At 37.1% G+C, this 23,053-nt stretch overlaps 1 protein-coding gene across 2 annotated transcripts in view; it reads right to left on the bottom strand.

The window, feature by feature from the left end:
* Nucleotides 1–11,757: 11,757 nt before the first annotated feature.
* helz (helicase with zinc finger) overlaps nt 11,758–23,053 on the bottom strand; it is a 99,443-nt gene continuing 88,147 nt past the window's right edge. For both annotated transcript variants that reach the window (XM_038286480.1, XM_038286479.1), the window contains exons 25-33: nt 20,163–20,208; nt 18,761–18,948; nt 18,394–18,598; nt 18,210–18,292; nt 17,597–18,101; nt 15,913–16,171; nt 15,082–15,697; nt 12,537–12,807; nt 11,758–12,461 (exon numbers count right to left, since the gene is read on the bottom strand). In XM_038286480.1, coding sequence (XP_038142408.1) covers nt 12,097–12,461; nt 12,537–12,807; nt 15,082–15,697; nt 15,913–16,171; nt 17,597–18,101; nt 18,210–18,292; nt 18,394–18,598; nt 18,761–18,948; nt 20,163–20,208 — 2,538 coding nt within the window. In that variant the 3' untranslated portion in view covers nt 11,758–12,096. The remainder of the gene's footprint in view (nt 12,462–12,536; nt 12,808–15,081; nt 15,698–15,912; nt 16,172–17,596; nt 18,102–18,209; nt 18,293–18,393; nt 18,599–18,760; nt 18,949–20,162; nt 20,209–23,053) is intronic.

Consider the following 23,053-nt stretch of genomic DNA (forward strand, 5'->3'; position numbering starts at 1 on the left):
CTTTTCAAACAGCAGTTGAACTGGTCTTTGGTGTGGGGGTTAATGTGTTTTTTTTTCTGTTCTTTTATGTTTAATCTGAGTGAAAACAACTGAAAACATATTTTATATGCTGGCCTTTTGTATAAAGCTCATCATTCACTGCCTTCCTGTCTTACTTAGAGTCCCATGTATCATTGTCATCTACGTTTAGTGAAAAATTGCCTTAAGGCTTTTAGAATAAGATGAATAGCAGCTTAAAGTCAAAGTAAATGAGACCTTCAGCACCAAATCATAAATAGCCAATTAGGTTTAATAAATTTCAAATGGCATCACTCAAGGGATCAGTCACAGACAAAGTCAAATAAACATCCCAAGCATTATTAAAAGAAGCTGTAGATAAAGGATGTAGAAAAAAAGGGCACTAAGAGGAAGTTTTTGAGTGTGTCTGCAGACTGAATGTTAAACACCCCGACAGTCTGGAGCACCAATCATGTTGGAAAAGGTTCAGTTTTAGCAGGTGCACTGCCTATATACAAGGCCTTTTACTTGTCTACTGCTACCAAATGTCTCTGATGAAACACAGAAAGGTCTATCATGAACCTTTTTAAATTTAGAAAGCATTTATTTACATTTACGGAAAAACTATTTCTGTTAAAAAACAAAACAGACTAATTATGACCCAGAAAATCATGGCCTGTTATCCTTCTATAGTCCTACATGCAGAAAAAGAAGAACCGCCACCTGGTCCTTTAAAGGGATACTTAATTATTATAATAATTAGAAGAAGAATAAAGTATTAAACTTTATAGTCATTACACGGTCACAAGTACAAAGCAATGAAATTAACTTTTTGCATGTAACCCCTTGGGGAGCAGTGGGCTGCAATTTTGTGGCGTCTGGGGAGCAGTGTGGGGTTAATGGCCTTGCTCAGGGACCCTGAGTGGCAGTCCGTGGGAGTGGATCCTGAGATCAGAACCTCTGGGACCCAAACGCAATGCCCTAACCTTTAGGCCACCACTCCCAAATCTTTCTTTCTATTGTAGAAACACTTTATACCACAGCCAGTTTTTGTTAAAGACAAAATTAAAGATCAATAGTTTATCTTAGTTTTATGTCAATGATTAATAAGAGGATAAAAAAGAGTGATGTGAGTACTGTTTTATAAGCTAAATGAAGTCATGTTTGCCTAGTTTGTTTCAACATTTAGGAGCCTGAAAGCGCAAAAGACTATACCTTACCCCATGCTGTGGCTCAACTGACAACCCGGCGAAAATGTTTATTCAATTACTGGCTGCTAAAATGCAAATGATTAATGACAGCATTAATCCACCTAAGGTCACAAACTGCTCTGGTTCTATAATTATTCCCCTTTTTTGCAGATTTAAACTCTTTATACATGTTGCCTTTATACGGCTCGCCCACATCGAGGACTAAGGCCTCCGTATACGTATATGGGTCGTGTGCCACTGCACCACCAAAGCACGCCCCATCGTTCTGATAATCTAATACTTTTATGTCATCAGTTTTCTAAAGATAATGAAATCAGTGAATTTAGAGAGCCTTAGTTTAAAATACATTTCATAATATATGTATTTCTTGTTGCCTGTCAGTGTAAACTATAGGAAAATACATTGGTAATGGTGCTGCAAAGAAAAAAAAACAACGAAATGAATAGATTTTTTTATAAATAGAAAAGTTTTTACATGATATTAAAGGAATGTAACTAAACAATGCCTGTGCCAGTATGATGTGACTGAAAAAGCCTTTGTGTCTCTTTTGATTTCGCTTCACTTTACACTGAAACTGGTTGCTAATCTTAAAAGGTGAACAGTGTGACAGTTAATGGAACCTGATCTGTAATGTCTGACCAGATTATATTGAGTTCATATAAGCAATTTCTCAATCTTGCTCAGGGCAAATAAGTAGTGTTATTTGTCAAGAAAATGTTTTCAATTTTGCTCTTTTAACAATTTAAACAACATACAGTAGCTGGTAATAGGTTGGATACAATGGAATATTCATAGCATGCCTTAAAACTCTTTCTGCTTCTGTGTTATAAAACCAATTAATTAAAACTTAGGGCAAATGTTGATGTAATGTTTAATTAGTTCCTTTTTGTTCACCATATTTAGCATGCTGTGAAATGAGCTTTGGAATGGAGTTGATTATTTCTTACAAGTTTATAAAGAAAATAAAGAAAAAAATGAAAAAAAAATTTCTGGAATCACTGTATTTATATGAGTTTAAGACTCATCGTGGGGATAATTATCAACTTGAAAGAGAATCTCAGGTTCAGTTTACCTCTAACATAGAGCCTTTAGGCTCTATGTTAGAGGTAAACTGATTAAGAGGTCAGATTAAGAGGTCAAAAAAAGTCCTGTTTAAAAAAAGAATGAAAAAAGAAAATAAATCAGGAAATTCTAAGGATCAAAACCCGAACATGTTTTTGTCAGGTGAGACTGTCAGGGACTTTGTAAAGGTGAAAATAAATCCACACTTAACGGAATAAAATATAATTTCAGTTCTAAAAACCATCCTAACATTTTTCTCTCACCTAAAGTCGACTAAACATTTAATTATAGTGTACTTTAAGATTGGTGTTATATTGTATGCCAGCACAGGTGGTTGACATTCAGGAAAAAAAAAAACTTTTCCAATTCAAAAGCAATTCAATTGTTCCTGGAAAGGAACATTCGGTAAAAACATTTTATTTTACCTGTCCTTTGAGATTCACAGTAAAAAGAGCCAGAAAGCTGTCCAACTACAACTACATCAAAGTTAGGGGGCGGTTATCTAACACCTGATTGGTCACCCCTCACATTAAGGCGAAGCAAATCAATTACAGAGACTTGATTCGCGTTAAACCCGCCCCCTAACTTTGATGGGTGAGTTTGACAGATTATAGTTTCGATGCACTGCGACACAGGACCTTGAAATAATTAAATGCACACTGAAATAATTATATATATATTTTTAAATAAAATTAAGACGTATTTTATTAAATTAATGACACATTTATATATTTAATTCCTTATTTATTTAATGAATTACACATTTAATTAATTGTTTATCGCTGTATTTATTTATTTAATTGTGGCACTTTATATTAGTGACGTGGTTTTAAATAATGAATGACACATTTATTTATTTAATTCCGTATTTAATTAATTATTGACATATTTAATTATTTATTTAATGTTGTATTTATTTATTTATTTAATTTTGGCACTTTTTATCCTCCATAAGTATCAGGTATTGCAGGTTAATAAAGAACCCAACGACTCCCCATTATAAGGGGCGGACCTGTTCTTTCAGTTCAATTTGCTTGTTTTCTAAGCCATAACAAGGCTTTGTTGTTCCACTCTATAAAGCCTGGAACCCAACGCTAATCCAGACATTTTGAATTTAAAAAGCTTCCTGGATGGGAAGCGAAACATCTTCAAACTTGGAAAACAAAGTCCAGTGGATTGATTTTTTACTTTTTTGGAATAGAGCCAGAAAGCTTAATGAACATCACAGCCATTCATTATATTCAGCTAAATGTCTTCAAAAGGCTATCCTTAACCAAGGAAATTCTCATTTAAAATATTAGGAAAAAGCTATTTTGGACAAAGAACATTCAAATAATGAAACCCTCCAAACCTATTAGTGTATTTCACCTGATCTTTCTTATGATTGGGCAGGACTGGGAGACCTTTCTATGTTTCAGAACTATAGTGATGTAAAGATCTCCTTTTTACAAAACACTGGGTAGTTTTTACCTCTTTAAACCATTGCATATTGAGTGTTGAGAAGGTATAAAAACATACGTCTGTTTGATATCAAATAAAAATATTGGATTTTTTTATGGCCTTAAGGTTTTTTTTTTATATATTGATTTTGGGAACAAATGAGGAAAAAGTTTGTTTACTATTTAATTAGCTCCAGGTTACAGAACATTGTAAAAAAAAAAATTGCTTTTTATATTTCTAATGTTATTGAGACCATTTTAACTTTGTAAACAGCCCATTGAAATTAAAGTCTTAAAAAGTTACTCTCTTTGGTTCACCTTTCAAATTTTGAGGTTGATAACTTGATGCTGTTTAAGTTCAAGCTAAAAAATTTACCCACATCTATAAATAAATCAAATAAAATCCAACTTCCAGTCTGTCTAATATAGTATAGATACTGTACTTATTATTCTTGATTCTTTAATCCTAATCATCCTCAATTTCTCCAGCCAAAGGGAGGGTATTTCATATCCTATATTTTGATTTGAATATGTCTCTGTTTATAAATAAGACTTAAAGCCTCTTGGTTTTTATCTTTTTAAGCTTAAGTTGTGAATAAACAAAGATTCATGTAGCTTTATTATTTTACTCAACGCAGCAAAAGAAAAATATTTAATCAGAACTCCCATGCAGAGTCAGCATAGGTTGTAGCCTCACTAAACATGCCGTATTTTATTTAGATTTTTGTAGAAAAGCAACAATATTAAATTTAATACAAACGTACACCTCAGAAAGTTAAAATAGCGTGAAGAAATAGTTTTGGCCCAATGTCACTCCCCCATGAACATCCAGCGGAAGGACATAGAAACTGTGGAGAGATTGAAATGTCTGTTTTTTTCCCCCCTAAAAAATAAACTGGACTGGACTCATAACACCGACGCACTGTACAAGAAGGGCCAGAGCCGCCTCCACCTCCTGAGGAGGCTGATGTCCTTTGGAGTGAGCAGGCCCCTTGCTTAAGACTTCCTATGATTCTATGGTAGCCTCAGCTCTCCTCTACTCTGGGCTGCTCTCTGGACTCAGCAGAGGAAGAGGTCGAACTCACATCCATCATGGATATGGTTCACACTCTGCACCAGACTGTAGAGGAGCTGAGCAGCTCCTTTAGTAACAGACTTATACACACCGTGATTAAAAAGGAGCATCACTGCAGGTCGTTCATCCCTGCTGCCATCAGACTTTGCAATACTATGTAATACCTACTGTGCAAAACCCAGTGCAATAAAAGCCTGCATTTATTTACCAAACCTGCAAATACTCAGTTTACACTTTGTCGCAATAGTGTATTTTTACTCCAACAGACCACATCTCAATGTACATAAAATCACTTTACTGTATATTAAACACTATCAATCTATTCTTTTTCCCTCTATTTTTTTTCTGTTATAGCCTGAGTTTTTAAATTTAGTTATTTGATGCACCTTTTCCTTCTTTTATTAGAGCTGATGTCACAAGTGAATTTATCCATTGTGAGATCAATAAAGTCCAATCGTCTTATTTCAGAAAGTAAAACTTATGTATTTATTACACAGAGCAACATATTTTATATTTCTTATAATTAAAATGCTTACAGGCAACATTTGTTGTCCATATATATTACATAAGAGAAATAAACACTATATATATATATATATATATATATATACACACACACACACACACACACACATACTCTGTGCTTGGTTGGATCACTTTTGCATTGATTACTTGATCAAACGGCACTTTATTTGATCTTACATGCAAACTTTGCACCGCTGAACACCTGCTGATGTCGTCCAGGGTTCAGGGGTGGCTGCACATGAGAAGTGTGACATTTATTGTCCATGTGCAACATTCCTCTGCCTGAAGTGGCTCTTGACATTGTTACTCCCGCTCTAACCCACTAGAGGTAAAGTTTCCCTACATTTTGGAATAAAAGTTGCTAGATAATCCTCTTATACAGAGTGGATTTGTTTTAAAAACGCAAATTGGAAGAAAATGTAATGCAGAGAGAAAACTTCTAAAAAAAAAACACTTTACAGAAAGTTTTTGAAAACATTGTTTCCTCAGATTTTGTTCTTTTAAAAACATTTTTTTTTTTACTGATTTTATGTCTTCAAATTTTACTGTTAAGACTGTGTTGTTGCAGTTTGTTTAATATTCTTAACTTTAAAAGGCACAAAGATATTACACCCCTAACATTTTGATTGCCTGAACTTTAGCTGGTTAAAACAATATTATTTGGACTTTGTAAAAAAATAAACTACTAAAGAATGTTTTTAACAGTATCTATACTTAACGCATGTCAGAAGCTGCATTTTAAAGAGTTGCGTCAGGAAATTTATTTTGCAAGAATTTGATTGCTCCCTATTGGGGGGTAATCCTCCCAATAGGGAGCAATCAATTTTTGGAAAATTGATTGCCTATGTCAGTTTTACTGCCCTATTGATGTGAATTCATTATTATATAACAGTATGACAACAGCGGCAGTGGTTTTTTGTTTTATTTTTCAGAGATATGCTCCCTTATAGTAGAACTATTTGATTTTTATTCCTTTATTTTGTCTTGCTTCCTATGTGCTTTAAGGCTGGATAATGATAGTATTTACATTTATTTCCCCACACAAAGAATGTAGATTTTTTATTCTTGTGGTGCAAAAGTGTTTCCTTTTAAAGAAAACGAGAGAAAAATTTGGCATCGCTTTCAAAAAAGGAAACAAAAACACTTGCTTGTAGTTTTTTTTTTAAGTAACTCATAATGTAAAAAGGAAAAAAAACTGGCATTGATCCAGAAAAGCTTAGTAGCCTGAGGGCTACTAGAGAAATTAAGCCAAAATAATATTCGCAAACAGATTAAAAACCAGTTCAGATTATAAATACAGTAAGGTGATAAATTATTTTATCTATTCTAAATAGATTTTTATTTATTTAAGGCTCTATTATGAAAGGGTCCATTTGATTGTATGTCCCCTACACTGCTTCCTGACTAGTAAGTCCCTGTTATGCAATACAAGCACGTCTTTATGATGCTCTGTTCAGCAAGAAAACTCAAAACAGTTTCAATAAAAACACTTTAATAGAGAAACAATTAAAAAAAGAAAATAAAACCTTTAAAACACAGCCTAAATCAGTTCTTATAACAACCACCAGTTGAAATGAATATTCATTACTTTGAATCCACGAGGGAGAAACCGATGGGAGTGGGAAGCAGGGAGAACAGGTGTGCCATTGATTCACTGCAGCAGGGGTAGAAAAGAGGAGGCCATCAGAGGAGAGGATGGTGCTTACAGAAGGAGGAACACAGTGCTCTCTGCTGGCCGGGCAAAAGGTTGCTCCCTTACCTTTTATTCTACGGTGTGCCACACCCTATAGCTGGTTTCACTTCCATTTAGCAATGAAATACGGAGTGATGTCAGAAGCTTTCAAACTCCAACTCAGATACTTCATTATTATTGTTTTGATGAGGTATATGCAGGGTAAAGAAATAAAATTTTAGAAATTAAACGGAGAAAAAAACTGAAATCAAAAACTGAATAAAACCCCTTTAAAATGTCTTTGGCTCAATCTCTTCTGTCTTAATAAATAGGACTGTAGCTAAAGAAGCGGTGAAATATTAGTATTGCACAACTTTAGAGATTAGCCAACGACTGCTGTGTGGGGGAAAAAAAACCAACCAATACAATCCCCAGGGAGCAACCTCAGCTTTAGCCCTTCTAACTGCAGGAAAAGAAGGAAGGGGAAACCTATACAACCATTACATTTTTGATCGACATATTAGTAAAAGTAACAGTTCTATGTATTATGTCACAAGTTATTGTACACATCAAACAAAATACCAAAATTGAACTCCTCAGGTTGAACAAGTGTTTTTCTTTTCTTTCTGTTTTTCATCCATAAATCATTACAAACTGATAAAAACAGGGATCAAAACCCAACAAGGTCATCCAAACATGCAAAAGAAGAAAAAAAAAACCGACAAAAAAAAAAAAACAATTCTGTGTGTTGATTGTTGCACAGCTGTGGTGAGAAAACAGGACAAATCCAGCAATGTGTTCTTAAAAATACATATTGTACAGTAAATTAAGTTGTCTTCAAACGGTGCAACAGATATTCTCCACTGCTAAACAAGCCAGACCACTTCTCTTATAGAAAATAAACTAAAGGAAAATCTAAAAAGTTGACAATGCAACTACCAGTCAGGTTGTTGTCCATTTCTTGATTTCATTTTTATTTTTTTATTTTTTGTGAATTTGCATAATTAAAAAGGGCATACCTCCTCGTTGATCAGCTTCTACAAAATCGAAGGTGATCCCAAAGTTCTTATTTGTAAATACATAGAAAATGTATATTTACAGTTACGTGTTGATCAGCTAAATCAAAAATCAGGACCTTGTCATTTAAAACGTGAAAACTTAAAAATAAAAATGGAGCTCAAGATTCACCGTCTAAATTATCTTCGATTTTAGCTGCAAGTTTCCAAGAAATGCATTAAAGACTCACTGCAACAATAAAGCCATGATAACAGCCAATAGATTTCTTCAAAGGTCAAACTACTCAAATTTGAAACAGACACTTAAATGGTTGCAATGAGCGTTAGCGAGAACAAAGCAGGGTCTAAGTACTATTCAACAGAAAATCTGCAGCTGTGATTTACTAATCTGATTAAGCCAAGAAGGGAACCATCTTGTTATTTTGTTGTTTTTTTTTTTTCATTTTCAACCATAACTTCCATAACATTTCCATTCGATAGAGACCCTAAAAACAAACAGACCACCAGTCAAAAGTTTTTGAACAAACTTCAGTTTTTTTTTTTTTTTTTTTTACTGTTTCTATTATAGGGTTAATGGAAATGTTCTTTGCACTACAGTGAAAAGAAAACTAAAGCTTGAAAAGCAAATTGAAGAGACTAAAAGATAAAACAATGAATCGGGATTCTTTGCCAAATAATTCACTTCTTTATGGAAGGCTTTTATCTACCAATGCGTATTTTCTATAGGGCTGTACAAAGAATGATAAATTGTCCGCCCTGTTTTTCCCTGAAAACTTCAGTCAAATTTTTTTATTTTCACAAGCAGCAGATGCTAGAGTTGGAAAAATTTGAACTGTTTCTGCTGGATGAGCCATATCAACCAATCCGAGAAGCTGATCTGGGCGCTGGCAGGGAGACAGACACAGCGCTGCTGATGCAGAGAGCTATGATCACTCCCCTGAAACAGTTTATTAACGCCTAAATTAACTTAAAATGTCGAAACCTGTCAGCGAAATATGTTGGCTTTTATTATTCTGGTGCCTGCAGTTTGGATTACATATGTGAAAAAACATCTACTTCCAGCCTGAGGCAGCTGCTGCTGGGGATCCCCAGTGACAGCGGGGACTTTCTCACTTAAAAACATATTAAAACTACTTTTTACCCACTGATCACAGCCAATATAGCAAAGCCGCTCTCTGCCACTGAACAGAGGGACAGAAGAAGCATCAGACGCATCTATTCCCACTTTATCGGATGCGCTTCAGGAGCATCAAAAGAAGCTTTTGAGGCGTGACTGACCTTAATGTGAACAAGCATCATAAATGATGCAGCAGAAGCATTTTTGCTGCTCAAATCGCAATGTTAACATGGCATTACACTTTCTGACTGTTTGAATTAACCAATGAAACATAAATTTGTACCTAAAAGTGATCTCATTTCCTCCTTATGAAATTTCCACCTATAGTCAAACACACATACTTCCCATAATCAGGACATTAGTGGTGTTTTAACAAAGACAAAAAGTTAGCTGCACCACGCAAAGCCTAAAGATTAGATGCGATACACCAAGGTGTACACCCTTTGAAATATTCCTAACTATAAGCCTTCTAGTCAGCATTTAGAGGTCAAAAAAATTGTTGGAATAATTTTGGAGCTAGCATAAAGCTCAAACAAGGCTTATTGCTGCTCATCAATCATGTATAAACCAGTTAAAGCTAAAGTAAAGCTGAGCTCCTAACTAATTTCTCATCAGCCGCTCTACCAAAGCACTCATTAACCTGTTCTTTGATGGGTTTTCCTCTGGACACCAAATTTGCATTAAAACAGTCTGTAATTTAGAAATATATTTAAAAACTATCAATAAATTTAGCAGATGCCAGTCTTATGCAGGTTTATTGAACTTTAACCATTATTAAACTGCAGCAGTTTGTTTTAAATATCAACAGATTGATAGATAATTAGATTTTAGTGAACATTTCCATTTTGAATTGTTGTGCAATGAGACATAAAAACCATGGTAATCGACCATGATGGTTTAAAACAATACTAAGATATTTATGCCTAAAAAATTTTTTGTTTCTGCCTTTAAATCAGAGGTCACGGATTAACGGACAACGATCTGCTAATCCAGACCCACCTGCTGGATAATCCGGATTCAACTTGATTTGAAACATTTATAAATTACTGAACATTTAGAGGATGTTTGGCTCAACCTGCTGCTGTGAAGCAGGATTCTCCAACATGAACAGAATCAAAACAAAATATGGATCCAGGCTCATAACGAGCACCTTGATATGTGCTTGAGAATGGCTTTGTCTGCATTCAAACCCAGGTTTAAAGCCTTGCAGGGCAGCATAAAGCCCACTGCTCTCATTAAAGCATTAAAAAAAAACTCAGTTCAGGTGTTTTATAAAATATGTGAAACTGGAAACTGTCTATATACCAAACTGAATGATTGTTGTTCTCTACTTAAAAAAAACTTTTAAAATGGAAAAATTTTCTATTTTTTTTATATCTTTTTCTATTTAAAAAATCAATGTATAACATGGATGCATAAAAACCTCATTTTATTTCTATGTTAAATTCTGTTTAAAGTAACGGATTATAATTAAAAATGTCTCCGGACCTTTACTGGTTGATGATTTTCTTTATTCGGATCCCGCTGATTTTTAATTGCTTACCCCTCCTTTAAATTAATAAAATTGATGCGTTTAAAAAGTGTTTTTGCTCAATGGAAATAAAATGTATCTATTTTTCATAAGCAAAAATTATAAAACAGATTTTCTGATTGCCTTAAGGAGGAATAACTCATTTTAAAACTGGTGATAATTTGTTATAAAAATTATCACCAGGGTAATAAAGATAGTTTTAAACATTACCCAATAAAAAAACAAAACAAGGTTAAAAACTGTAACAGTGTGAAAAGATGATATCAGTGATAAACATTTCCTCAAATTTATTTTGCAGTATTTCTCATTTCTCCTCATTTCATGCCTTGAGTGTTTGTTCAAAAACATCTGACTGGAAGTTAAACCTCACTGTAGTTCTGACATCACTCAGACCTCCACAGCCCTCTGTTCACCTACACAGACCATCAGATCGCTGCACACTTAAAGAACCGAATGGACAAAACATCGCAGGGACAAGCTTTACATTAAAAATTGGCTTTAAAAAGAATAAAAATAAGAATCTCCAGGCATTAAAGTAATGTTATAGTTAAATCTGCCTTAAAAAGTGAAACTAAAAGGAAGCAGAGAGGTTCATATCGCCGACAGAGGAATGAAAAACGTTCACCCTGTACTCCTCCTGACAAGATCCTGGTGAAAGTGTATTATTTATTTATTTTTTTTTTTCTATAAATAATCACATTTATCACTAAATCACAAAAGGTTAATTAAGGTAATGATGACTAAGAAAAAAAAAGTGAAACAGAAAAAAAACTAAAAAATAAATCATACTGCAAATACTAACAGGATTTGAGTGAATTAAAGTTCAGTCTTTTATTTTCTGTCTGTACAGATTAGAGGAAAAGGTATCTACTTCTATACACTGTTTCTTTCACTTCCCCTCGGTCGACCACTTAGCTTTCATGCATTACAACAAATGCAAAAGTGTTAACTGTTAAATGTTTACATAAAAAAACCTAAATGTTTGTATAAGGAAAAATAAAAACAGGTAATGAGTTAGTTTTTATCTATAGAGACCAAGTGAAGCAGAACAACTAAGCAGAGAACTAAGTGGTCAACCAAGGTTTTTATTTTTAATCTTTTATTTAATTTTATTTTTTTTGTATTTTATCTTTTTTAAGCATTACGTACATGTACAATTGTAGATAATATAAGTATATATTCATATATACATAATGAGTATGTATATATATATACCAGTAATGCATTTGCTATATATATACACTGACTTTCTTCACAGATATGTCAGGAGGAAAAAAGCAACAAAGAGTTAAAATGAGAAAAGAAATTAAAAAATTCTAAATCTACTATAAGAAATATTTTTTAAATGCACTTTAACTATTTTTTTTTATTATTTTCAGAAACTTTTTACCTTTTTTAGTCTTTTTTTTCTGTTTTTGTTTGCGTTCCTTACTAAAAGCGAGACGTGACGCTCATTTAAAGTAGGAATAATAACCGTTGCTACCGTTTGAGCTTCCGATATTCAGCTCCTGGAGAAGGGAGAGCGGGTCGCTGTTCTTCTTCGCCTGCTCGGGTCGAACAGCTCTTGGTTTTGGGGGGGCTCGGAGGGCGCTCGCGTACGACATCGTAGGTGGCTTTGTTAGATTTGGAGCCCCCTGGCTGGGGTCTGTTGGAGGCTGTGGTGGTGGCGGCGGCGGTGGGGGCGGCTGCTGCTTCTTATTGGACAGAAGTGGGGGAAACTGGTGCTGAAGGGAGTTGAGGCTGTGTGGGTGTGCCTGCTGAGCGGCTGCAGGCTCGACTTTGGCCCCATCATCTGCCTGACGATGGACCTTGGAAGCTGCAGGCGAGAAATGAAACGATGCATAAAAGAAATCAGGAGCACAGGGAGAAACTCCAATCAATCAATACCTACCTAGAAGGTCCCGATGCTGAACTAGTGTGGCTCCGTTACATGGAATGTTCTGAAATGGACCCGGACCCTCACCGTTACTTGGCCAGAGGTGGTCATGTGATACGTAGCCATACGGGCCCTGCGGGAGCTGTTGATGCTGGATTTGGGGATGGTTCTGGGGCTCCGGCGGGCAGGGGTGGGCACTGAGGCTGTTGGCTGGCGATGATTCATCTGGGTAGCTGGAGGAGATGCGGCGCTGATAGAGGGGCCGGCCTGGACCTCTCGGTTCATACTGTGCAACAAGGAAAGGAAGGACGATAAGGAGACAAAATGATACTCAACTGTCTGTACCTTTAAACATGAGGGAGATGAGACTCGGTGAAACAAAACATCAACATCCTACATTTTATCTGGAATTTGGTCATACAGCATTAAAAAAAATTGCTCCATAAAAGAATAATAATTTTTTTTTTAATATAAATATTAAAGATGAGCTTATCCACCAAAGTAAAAGTATAATATGAACCTTAGATAAAAACTTGATATTCTGATACTGTGGCTGCATCCAAACGTCGTCCCTATTCACTCTAGAGGGCACTATATAGTGGTTACGCCATTTTAAATGAGTGTCCGAATGTCTAGTGGATGAAAAAAGAAGAGGACTAGAAATTTCCCACAATGCACCTTGAAAGGTTGGGATCCACAATGGTCACTAGACCAGCAGTTTGATTGCTTTGCGAGAGCTCTCCTCTCAAAAGCACTGTGAATTTGTCGCAGTGGCAACAAATGACAAAGATGGCGCAGGCACCGTGCAAGGACGTGGAGTTAAGTGACCAACGGGGAGAGAAAAGTAGTGATCTATTATTCTAAAGCTGCTCATCAAAGCCTGCCCACCACCACAAGTAAAAATTCTATGATTATTTTGACTGTTACAGCAATTAGCCTAATAAATATTTTTAATGGTTAAAATTAGAGCTGGGCGATATGGCGATATATATCGTGAGGACGAGAGAAACATGTCTATCGTGACCTTTCTCCTCTATTTTTTCTATCGTGATAAACTTTTTTATTATTATTATTACTGCTAATATACATTTTAATATAATTTGTTGATATAACATTTTGCGTTTTTGCTATGCAAACTCTAAGTGTATATAACGAAAAAAAAAGAGAATAAAAAGATAATGTGAAGAGAACGTGGTTTTGCGACACTACACCGCTTTACGTCACGCGGCTTTGCACCATACGTTTGCGACATTACTGACGGAGAGAGCCCGCGAAATTTCTTTCTGGCTTGAAAAAAAATGAATGATGGACACCCAAGAAGATGTTACCACAGCAGCGGTTACAGAGTCCAAAACAGTTGCCAGGTCACAGACACAACAAACACCACTTTTGCCCAAAAGGGGAGGCAGCTCGGTTGTTTGGTTATATTTCGGATTTCAGCCATCTGATAAAGAACAAACGCAGCCGATATGTAAACTGTGCAGCAAAGCCGTTCCAGCGGCTGATGCAAATACTTCCGGCCTCTTTTACCACCTAAAGAAAAATCATGAACAAGAACACGGGAAACTACAACCACTCCGATCAAAACAAACAAGGGATGAAAATACAGGAAGCACTGGAAAGAAATTCTCACAGCCGAAGCTTAAGGAAGCATTCGCCCAAGGATCACAATATGAGAAGACGTCTCAGCGACACAAGCAGATCACAGGTGCTATTTCACGCTATATCTGTAAAGGCATGGCCCCCGTTTACATAGTCGAGAAAGACAGCTTTCGGGACCTCGTCCGTACACTCGATCCCAGATATGTGATGCCTAGTCGAAAACATTTCAGTAAAGTGGAGCTGCCTGGCTTATATGCTAGTTGTCGGGCTGAAGTGGAGAGAGAGGTACGCAGTGGTGCGACGCATTTTGCGTTGACTACGGACATGTGGATGAGTAGAGCAACACAGCCTTATATGAGTCTCACCATCCATTTCATCAAGGACTGGACCCTCCTAGTGGAAAACAAGGTAAGTGAAAGACAAGAGAAAAACCTGGCCTTGGAATTTTATAAAATGTCAATAACAAACAAATATTAAATGATTAATTACTGCAGCGCAATAGCCAAGATTCTATACTGTTCACTGTCATGGCCGCAAATTGCATAACTGGTGTTCTTGGTTTGGGGTTGGGATTCTCATATTAGGAAACAAGATGATGGGTAAAAAATAGGCGATGAAAGATTTTTTTCAACCCTGTCCATCTGACGGACTATGAAAACATAAAATGCAACATCAGTTGTGGTATATCGTGATATATATCATTATCGTGATATAAAATAATCCATATCGTGATATAGTTTTTTTTCCATATCGCCCAGCCCTAGTTAAAATAATAAAAAAAAAATCTTATGGATTAAGGGCAACAGATTACAGCCTTCTAATTCCTTAAACTTTGCCCCAAAATCTGGCACACTGTTGTGATGTGGGTGGTGATTAAAAACCCTATAGATGTTAATATAGCCTGACATGCTTGCCACTCTGCGTCATGTCATAAAGTGATTGATTAATGGAGGCCTACCTCGTCTACACTGTGCAGAGCTGTGGCTGCTGATGTTCTAGGGGACAGTGGATGGTAGGACTCAGAGTCTGGGCCTTGATTTTCTTGCTGCTGCTGCTGCTGTTGCTGCTGCTGCTGCTGGTGAAGTTGCATCAGCACTTGCTCCTGCCTGCTGTGGTGAGCCACGATGGGCAGCCCATATAGAAGGCTATGGTTCTGGTTCCCTAAAAGGTGGTTCTGCTGTGACGCAGAAGCAGGCCCACTGTGGGACCACTGGGCTTCTTGTAGAAGATATTTGACGTGGGATGGGGGAGGGCTGGCCGACTGAGCTGGTGGTTGGTTTGGGTAGCTACTGGTGTTGTACAGGGGGTTGCCTGGGTGCTGTTGCTGCAGAGCTTGATTGTTGAGAATATTTTCATTCAGAAGATTGCGATTGGTTTCATGGGAGTACAGTCCTGAAGGAAAGGGGCCAGTGTGATTGGAGAGGGGGGCCAAAGAGGGTGAAGGGTCACCAGAGGCACGGGACTGTGACTGTCGATACTGAAGCAGGCGGGACTGAGGCGGCGGTTGAACTTCTGTTGCTTCCCTGTGTTCTGGCTGCTCCTGAGGGTGAATATCTCTCAAAAGGCCAGGATACCTTAAAGACAAAAACATACGCAGTAATTTTTATTTGAAATCTGATTTCAGGGGAAATATATATACATATATATATAATTAGTATTTTTTTTTATAATAAAAAAAAAAAAAAAAAAAAAAAAGGAAGTAAATTATAAATGATATTGCAAATTAAAAAACACCATCTTTTTTCTTTAACATGTTTCTACCACACCAACTGATAATGTCTAATCTAACCTGTTGCACGATGGCCCTGCAGAGGCAGAAGGAACGGCTTCCTCCTCCATATTGGCACCAAGCCCCCAGGTTGCAGCCCGGAGCAGTTGAGGAGGAAAGCGAGCCATGCCAGGTTGAGCGAAGGGGGCGAGATGATGGGGTAGAGGAAAGGCAACGCCGCCCTGAAGGAAAGGGCCTGTTGCTTCCCCCCATTGGCCCAGTCTGGCCGCCTGCTGCTGCTGCTGGCTAAGGGCTTCCAAAGCCAGGGGACTCTGGAGGTCTGAAAGGGTAAAAGTGTGATTAGTCAATACGGTGCTTTAAAATGCAGCAACTCAAATGAATTTAAATGATTAATTTGCTATATTTATTTATTCTCATTTCAAATAGCAAATGATAAAAGCCTAATCAAAACGATAACATGTAAATTAATGTTAATCATCTGATCTTAACGCCGACGAAAGCTGAAAACCAAGTTTGGTTTTCCTTCCACTTTTCTATTACGCACCACTTTGTCTTAATTTATCTCAGATCCACAAATATTTGTTACAATAGCGTGATAAAATATGGTAGAGAAGCAAATACCCATTATTTTAGAAATATTCTATTATGACAGTTAATAAAAAAAAAAAAAATTAAGATATTGGGAAGGAATTTAACTACTTACGCTTATTTTTATTCACATGAATATAAAAAGAAAAAGTAAAAGTAAACAATTAAACTTTTTTAGAAATAAAAAAAAATGTTTCAAATAAAATAGAAGCAGAAGAAAACTTGAATCATTTGTGGCAAAGGAAGCCAATGAAAAAAGTTCAAAAATGTTAAACGCCCTGCCCTCTGCGAATTAATCTATATTTACTGCTGTTTTTTTTTTCTTTTTACTATAAAAAGCTTTATGTTCTCCTTGAAAGTTACACTTTTCTCATCTTTTTGTGGAGAAAAAGAGAAAAATTACAAATGACTTTACACGAGTGAATAAAGTGAATGTGATTGGTCATTTATCAAGGGGGCAGGGTTTGTTTTGGTGGAAGGTTCGCAAGCAAGTTTGATGGTGGGCGGAAGCATGTTGCTAACCAGTTAGCAACTTGGTGCTAGTAGGTTCCCAATGGGAAATTCCATTGTGACAAAGTAGCACTAAATTGGTGACTTAGAAACGACACTGTCAAGGAACGCTATGGACAGAGGAAACATGCAAGAGGAGGAGAGTTTTATGTTGGAAGTTGTGGATAAGGCTAATGCATCATACTTTTTTGTGATTGACAGATGACCTTTGATATATGATTGGCCGAATGTAGGTGTTCAGGCTGATGTGTAACTAACAGGCCTGCATAAGATAACGGAAAAAAAAACGCACTGATTTTAAGACAGGATTTTTTTTAAATAGAAATTTTCTAAAATTTGCAAAAAAATCATCTGATAAAGAGTACATTTATATAGATGTTTAAGCCAGAATGATTTGATATCTAAATATGATTTCCCTACAACTTTAAAGCTTTAATGGAAAATCTAAAAATGATGAAATACGTTTTTCCTTCAGATCAACTGGTGCATATATAGTTTTCAAGGTTGTTTGAGATTCAAGCAAAGCACTGTTGCATCCAGTGTTTAAAGCTATCAAACTGTTAACATATATTATTAACGATTAAACAATATGGAAGTATATGAATTCTGAATTTTCTCACCGAAACAAACAATATTAAAAACCCACCTAAACTGTCTACCAGATTTCCATCCTGGCCATCCTCCCCAAAGTTGCTGACTCGGTTGTGCTGTGGCAGGCCTGGGTGTTGCCCCCCTGGGTGGCCCATATGAGTCCTGATGGCGCTGCTCATCTCCTCCACCCCTGAAGACCCGTCTGTCCCGTCCACAGTGGGTGATTGTACAGATCTGTGAGCGGGTATGTTGCCGCTGAAGAAGGAAGCGTGGCTTCCGCCAGCGAAGGCAGGACTAAGCTGTTGTTGCTGATTCTGTTGGGGTATTCCTGGATGGGGAGGCTGATTGACCCGATAAGGGAGTCTGGGAACAGGATACTGCTGGGGGAAGCTTCTTCCACTGCCGTGATGTGGAGGAAAAGCTGGGCTGGGTGGAGCCAGGTGGTAGTTTAGGGATCTCTGTGCAGCCGAGGGTTCTTTTCGATGAAGCATAGCATTGGGAAATCCAACCAGCTCTGTTTGGGAATCTAAACTCCGACTTTGACCTGTGTCTAAATCTCCCTGCAAAAAAAACCCCACAATTACTTTAAAGTTATTGATAACATCCAATAAAGGCGTTTTCAGTTATTTCAACTAAACAAAGATGTATTAGCTCATGAAAAAACCTGCCTGTTTTTCCCTTAAGTCTGTGTTTTTTCTTTCTGGTGTCTGAAGACGGGTCTGTTCAGCTTTTGTGCATCCATCAACTTTACCTAAAAGTCACAACAAAAACCACTTAAAACAACTTGCTTACAAGCATTTTAGATTTAACAGTTATTTGTAACTGCATATTCCAGTAAAGAAAAAAGGAAACCATTTCTGGTGAGGTCAGCCTGCAGGTCCTTCTCTGGGCTGGGCTGGGCCATTCCTAAAGGAGAGGGGTGGGCCACGCCGCTATAAGGGATGGGGGAGCCTCGATTCTGTGGCTGAAGCAGGTTTAAGTTGTAGGCCATGGCGGCTGGGTGGCTCATGATGCGAGGATCCACGGCAAAGCGGTTCTGATAACCTGGCCAGGGCAACTTAGAAAAACAAAACTAAGTCAAAAACCTATGAGGTTGGTCTCTGGTAGGCTTTACACAGAAACAGGGTGGTTGTTATGGTGACATCACTATCATCTCTATCATCTGTTTTCCTGAACTGACCTCCTATTCAGGCTCATTGTACATAAATGAGGAACTTACTGGGAGAGGCATAGACATCACCATGTTTCCTCCATACACCGCAGGGACATAGAGGATGCTGGCCCCTGTGTGAGGATCGATCCGCTGCACAGGGCTGGGCGACTTCCCTATGCCAGCTGGTCCAGCACCCAAAGGTGGTGTGAAGGCCCGGATGGGATTTCCCATCAAAACCGCAGGGCTGGATTGCACTATAATGAGAAAGATTGACAATGCAAATTAAAAAAGAAAAACAACAATATCTTTGGATTATAATTATAAATGAAGAAATATCACAAATGTATTGGAAACATTTCTGTCAAATGTAAAATAAAAAAAAATAAAAAAAAGCGAACAGAGGAGTGGACCGACAAAGGGAGAAATCGGTAGAACGAAGGGATAGATAAACAGAAGGATGATGAATTCACAGAAAAATGCATGAATAAACAAAAAGGAGGGATGGATGAACAGACTGAGCCATAATTATGTGAATTGAGGGACCAAACGACTGGACTGGTAGGAAATACAGATCAATAATTGTATATATTCTACACCTTAACACAATATGACCTGCCAAATTCCTAACTTCACTCCTACATAAAAATGCTATAATTCCTCCATAAATTAAGCTTTTTAGAAACACATACCAAGCTTTCTGGCACAAACTAATAGTGTTTCCCTCCTAAAGATTATTCTGTTGTTGGCTGCTTCGCTCTGATGGTGTCAGCAGCCTCAGGCTGTGGTTGATCCATCTAGGCTGCCTGTGCCGTGTTCATTTAGAGGTAGATCATCTAATTACATGTTTGTTGTTCTTGTCTATGTTCTCTCTATATATTAATAGTGTGCAGGCAGATAGATATTCTCAGTGAACGTAACTAGACAAGTTATGATAAATATTTACACTATGGGATTTTCAGGGGTCTTCAACGTTTTTCAGGCCAAGGACCCCCAAACTGTTGGCTAGATGGATCGGGTACCCCCTAATTATATATACTGTATGAAATTGTGTTTTATCAAACTGGTCCTATAGTCACTCTATTACAGATGGAGTAATGTAACAAAAGTAATTTCTCCCTGGGATTATTAAAGTATTTCTGATTCTGATTCCTGGTTGATGAGACAGGTGTTGTGAATGAAACGGTGCCCAGCTTGAAAGAGCTCCTGTGTGTCGCTGAATGTGTGCATTGATGATGAAAGACATGTTCTGCCTCCATTTATCTGTTTATTAGTGGAAATAATTGCAGGGGTAATTTAAAGAAAATGTCTAATCAACCAAAACGTTTGCGACCCCCATGCAGTACCTCCATGGACCCCCTAGGGGTCGCGGACCCCCTGTTGAAGACCTCTGGATTAGATCAAATTGAGAAAGCTATTTCAACTTGAATACTTTAAGAATCAACAACAGAAAACCTTTGGTAATACTCACCGTATCCATCAGGTGGGAGGTGCTCTGTGTGGTTTGCTTGTTTTCCCTAAAGGAGAGCAAAACTATCAGTTATGAAATCAGCGACTTTATAAAAGCAGACAGCGGAAAGCATGGATAAGCAAATAGAGTTGTTAAGAAAAAAAACACAACAGCCAGTTAGCAACATAACGTCTAATCTAAGAGAATTAAAGAAAAACAAAATTAGTACTTTATGTATTTTGTTTTTCATTGAAATAAAGGTGCAAAAAGAAATCAGCTGGTTACAGAAGATCACTCCTGTGCTGTACTGATTCCTAGCCTAAGGAGGTTTTAAGGAGTTTTTTTTTTTTGCCTCTGCTTAGGAGTCTGAAACATCAGAGTCGAGTAGGGCCAAAAAAAGAAGAAAAAAAAAACAGTTACGGCACTGAAAAATATTTTACGCATAAATAGAAAGTCTGTTGCATCCTTCTAAACTCTTTGATTCACCTTTGGACATGTAGGATATGAAATAGTTATCTAGGTTAAGAATGTTCATTCCAATGAGAACATGGAGAGCAATCCCAAACAGTGTGTCAAAATGCTTAAATTTTAAGATAAACCCAGGAAAACATTTGATATTTCATACAAATAAAAAATGACAAAAAAACTAATCATAAAACTAATCATTTGCAATCTCTTAATTAAAACATGCTTTTTAACAGAACCGCAGATGCCAATTAAATAAGTGCGAAAATAAATACCATATTTTCCAGTCTATTGAGCACGCCTATAAGCCACGCCCACTCTTCCACCAAACCTGTGGGGGGGAGCTCACATATATATATATATATATATATATATATATATATATATATATATATATATATATATATATATATATATATATATATATATATATATACTGGAGTAGCGATGAAGAAGAATGCTACCTCCCATTAACTTGTTGACTTGCAGCAGTAAGAGCTTCTACTAAAGATGATGCTTTGTCTGCTCTTTATTTCATCTTGGCAGGAGTTGAGCCCAGTCTCTTTAATGCGTCAAATAAATGTAAAAATTTGTGAATTCTCAACATTTGTTCTCTGTCGTGCCTGCTGCTAGCATTTTCTTGACCTACAAGAAAATTTGTCCCTTAGTCTTTCATTTCCAACTTTGACCTCCCACTCTGGCAGTTTGGAAAAATCCGGAGAAAAGCAGCACCTTCCTATAGGCTGCAGGGTTCAAAGCGTGAGGAAAAAAGTAGCAGTTTATAGTCCGGAAAATAAGGTAACTCAAATCTCTCCTTGGCCGTTTCTCAATTCACTAGAAAGCAAGTACGGACTTGTGTCCTCGCCAAGTATGTTCTTGAGAAGAACACAGGAAAGTATGGACTTGGTGAGAACGGGATCACGCAGCATAAATCTGGGTCAATTGAAACAGAAGTGTACTGATGACGTCACCACATGCCCGGCTCCTCTAGAGCTGCATTTCACCTCCTATTATTAATAGTCTTTAAATTATTACTTTTTACATTTAGTAGGGGAATAAAAATTAATACAATCAGATAAACACAAATCAAATGAACATTTTGCCAAAAAAAAAAAAAAAAAAAAATCTCCTTCAGACCCAGCACACAGCTATGCCGAGAGAGTGATGCTGCAGATGGACTACGATTAGCCCTAGCTGCTGTTAGCCTAGGAGGTCCGTAGATTTGCGCTGTCCTTTCAACTTCTGGATTCTTTTTTTAATTACGCATTAAATCGGTAAATGAACCATATAGGGATGCTTTAAAGTATAATGTTTTCGCCTCAAATGATCTTAAAACATACTTTTATTGAACAGCAGCAACAGAAAAGAGAACTTCAATGGAGCGCTCCATTGAACGCTGCTGCTGCCGCAGTGCATGCTGGGACAGCTGTCAGTCTCAAGAACAGACAAATCTGCTCTGATGCATGCTGGGTAAATAGGGAGGGGCGAGAACAACATCCGGGGACTTTGTCCGTTCTTGGTCTGCTGTTCTTGTGAATTGGAACAGTACTAGGGCTGAGGTTGATGACGTTTCACTAGTACACAAGCACATGAGAACGCACAAATACATATATTGACAAACGGCCAATATTTTAAGGTTGTATGAGGTGTTATTCTATAAAGATTCCAACAATCAAAAAGTCTCAAATTAAAAAATACAAAAAAATAAATAAAATAAAATCTGTCTTTAATATTGATACCATGCCAATATTGTTTCCAGATAGTGTTTGAATATTGATACTTTTTAGAGGATCAATATCCTTAACAACCCTAATTCCAAATGACCTTATTGCTAGTATAACATTTCTGCTTGACATCAAAAAGCTCAACACCCAGTTGTCCACTGATGAGCTGCTCATTTACAATAACAAGCAGTCAGGATTTTGAATGCTGCTCTCATATCTTAGGCTGAAATCCTAATCAGCTAAATAGATTTTGACCGAGATGAGACTCAACCTCTAAGTTCTAATTAGTGGGTTATAAATACAGAAACTGACAAGGTCAAAAAATGCTTAATTTTTTCAATGGATTATTGATAATCAATACAATGTTTTCATTTTAATGCAATCAGAAAACAAAAATAACAAATATTTTAGATCATAGCTTGTAAAAAATGAGATATATACATTTTGAATGGCTTGAAAAACTAGAGGGCGGTGACCGAAATCTCTAAATCCGCTGTGAAGCGCATAGCGCACAGAAAGAATCTAGGAGCGGAAGTGTGTGTTTAGCTCTAAAGCTGGCTGCCGGAGCTGGGGCTCATTAGGCCCAGTGGGTGACGGCAGCAGGTTGGCAGCTCTGCTGATTTCGTTAACCTTTACCTCAGGGCAGGCTGCGAGAATAGAGAGGCACACAAAGGCAATTTACACCCAGGGTTGCTAAACAATCCAATAAGAGAACCTGGAGCA

Source organism: Cyprinodon tularosa, unplaced genomic scaffold (genome assembly GCF_016077235.1).
Source record: "Cyprinodon tularosa strain WSP-4 unplaced genomic scaffold, ASM1607723v1 ctg226, whole genome shotgun sequence".
Classification (NCBI taxonomy): domain Eukaryota; kingdom Metazoa; phylum Chordata; class Actinopteri; order Cyprinodontiformes; family Cyprinodontidae; genus Cyprinodon; species Cyprinodon tularosa.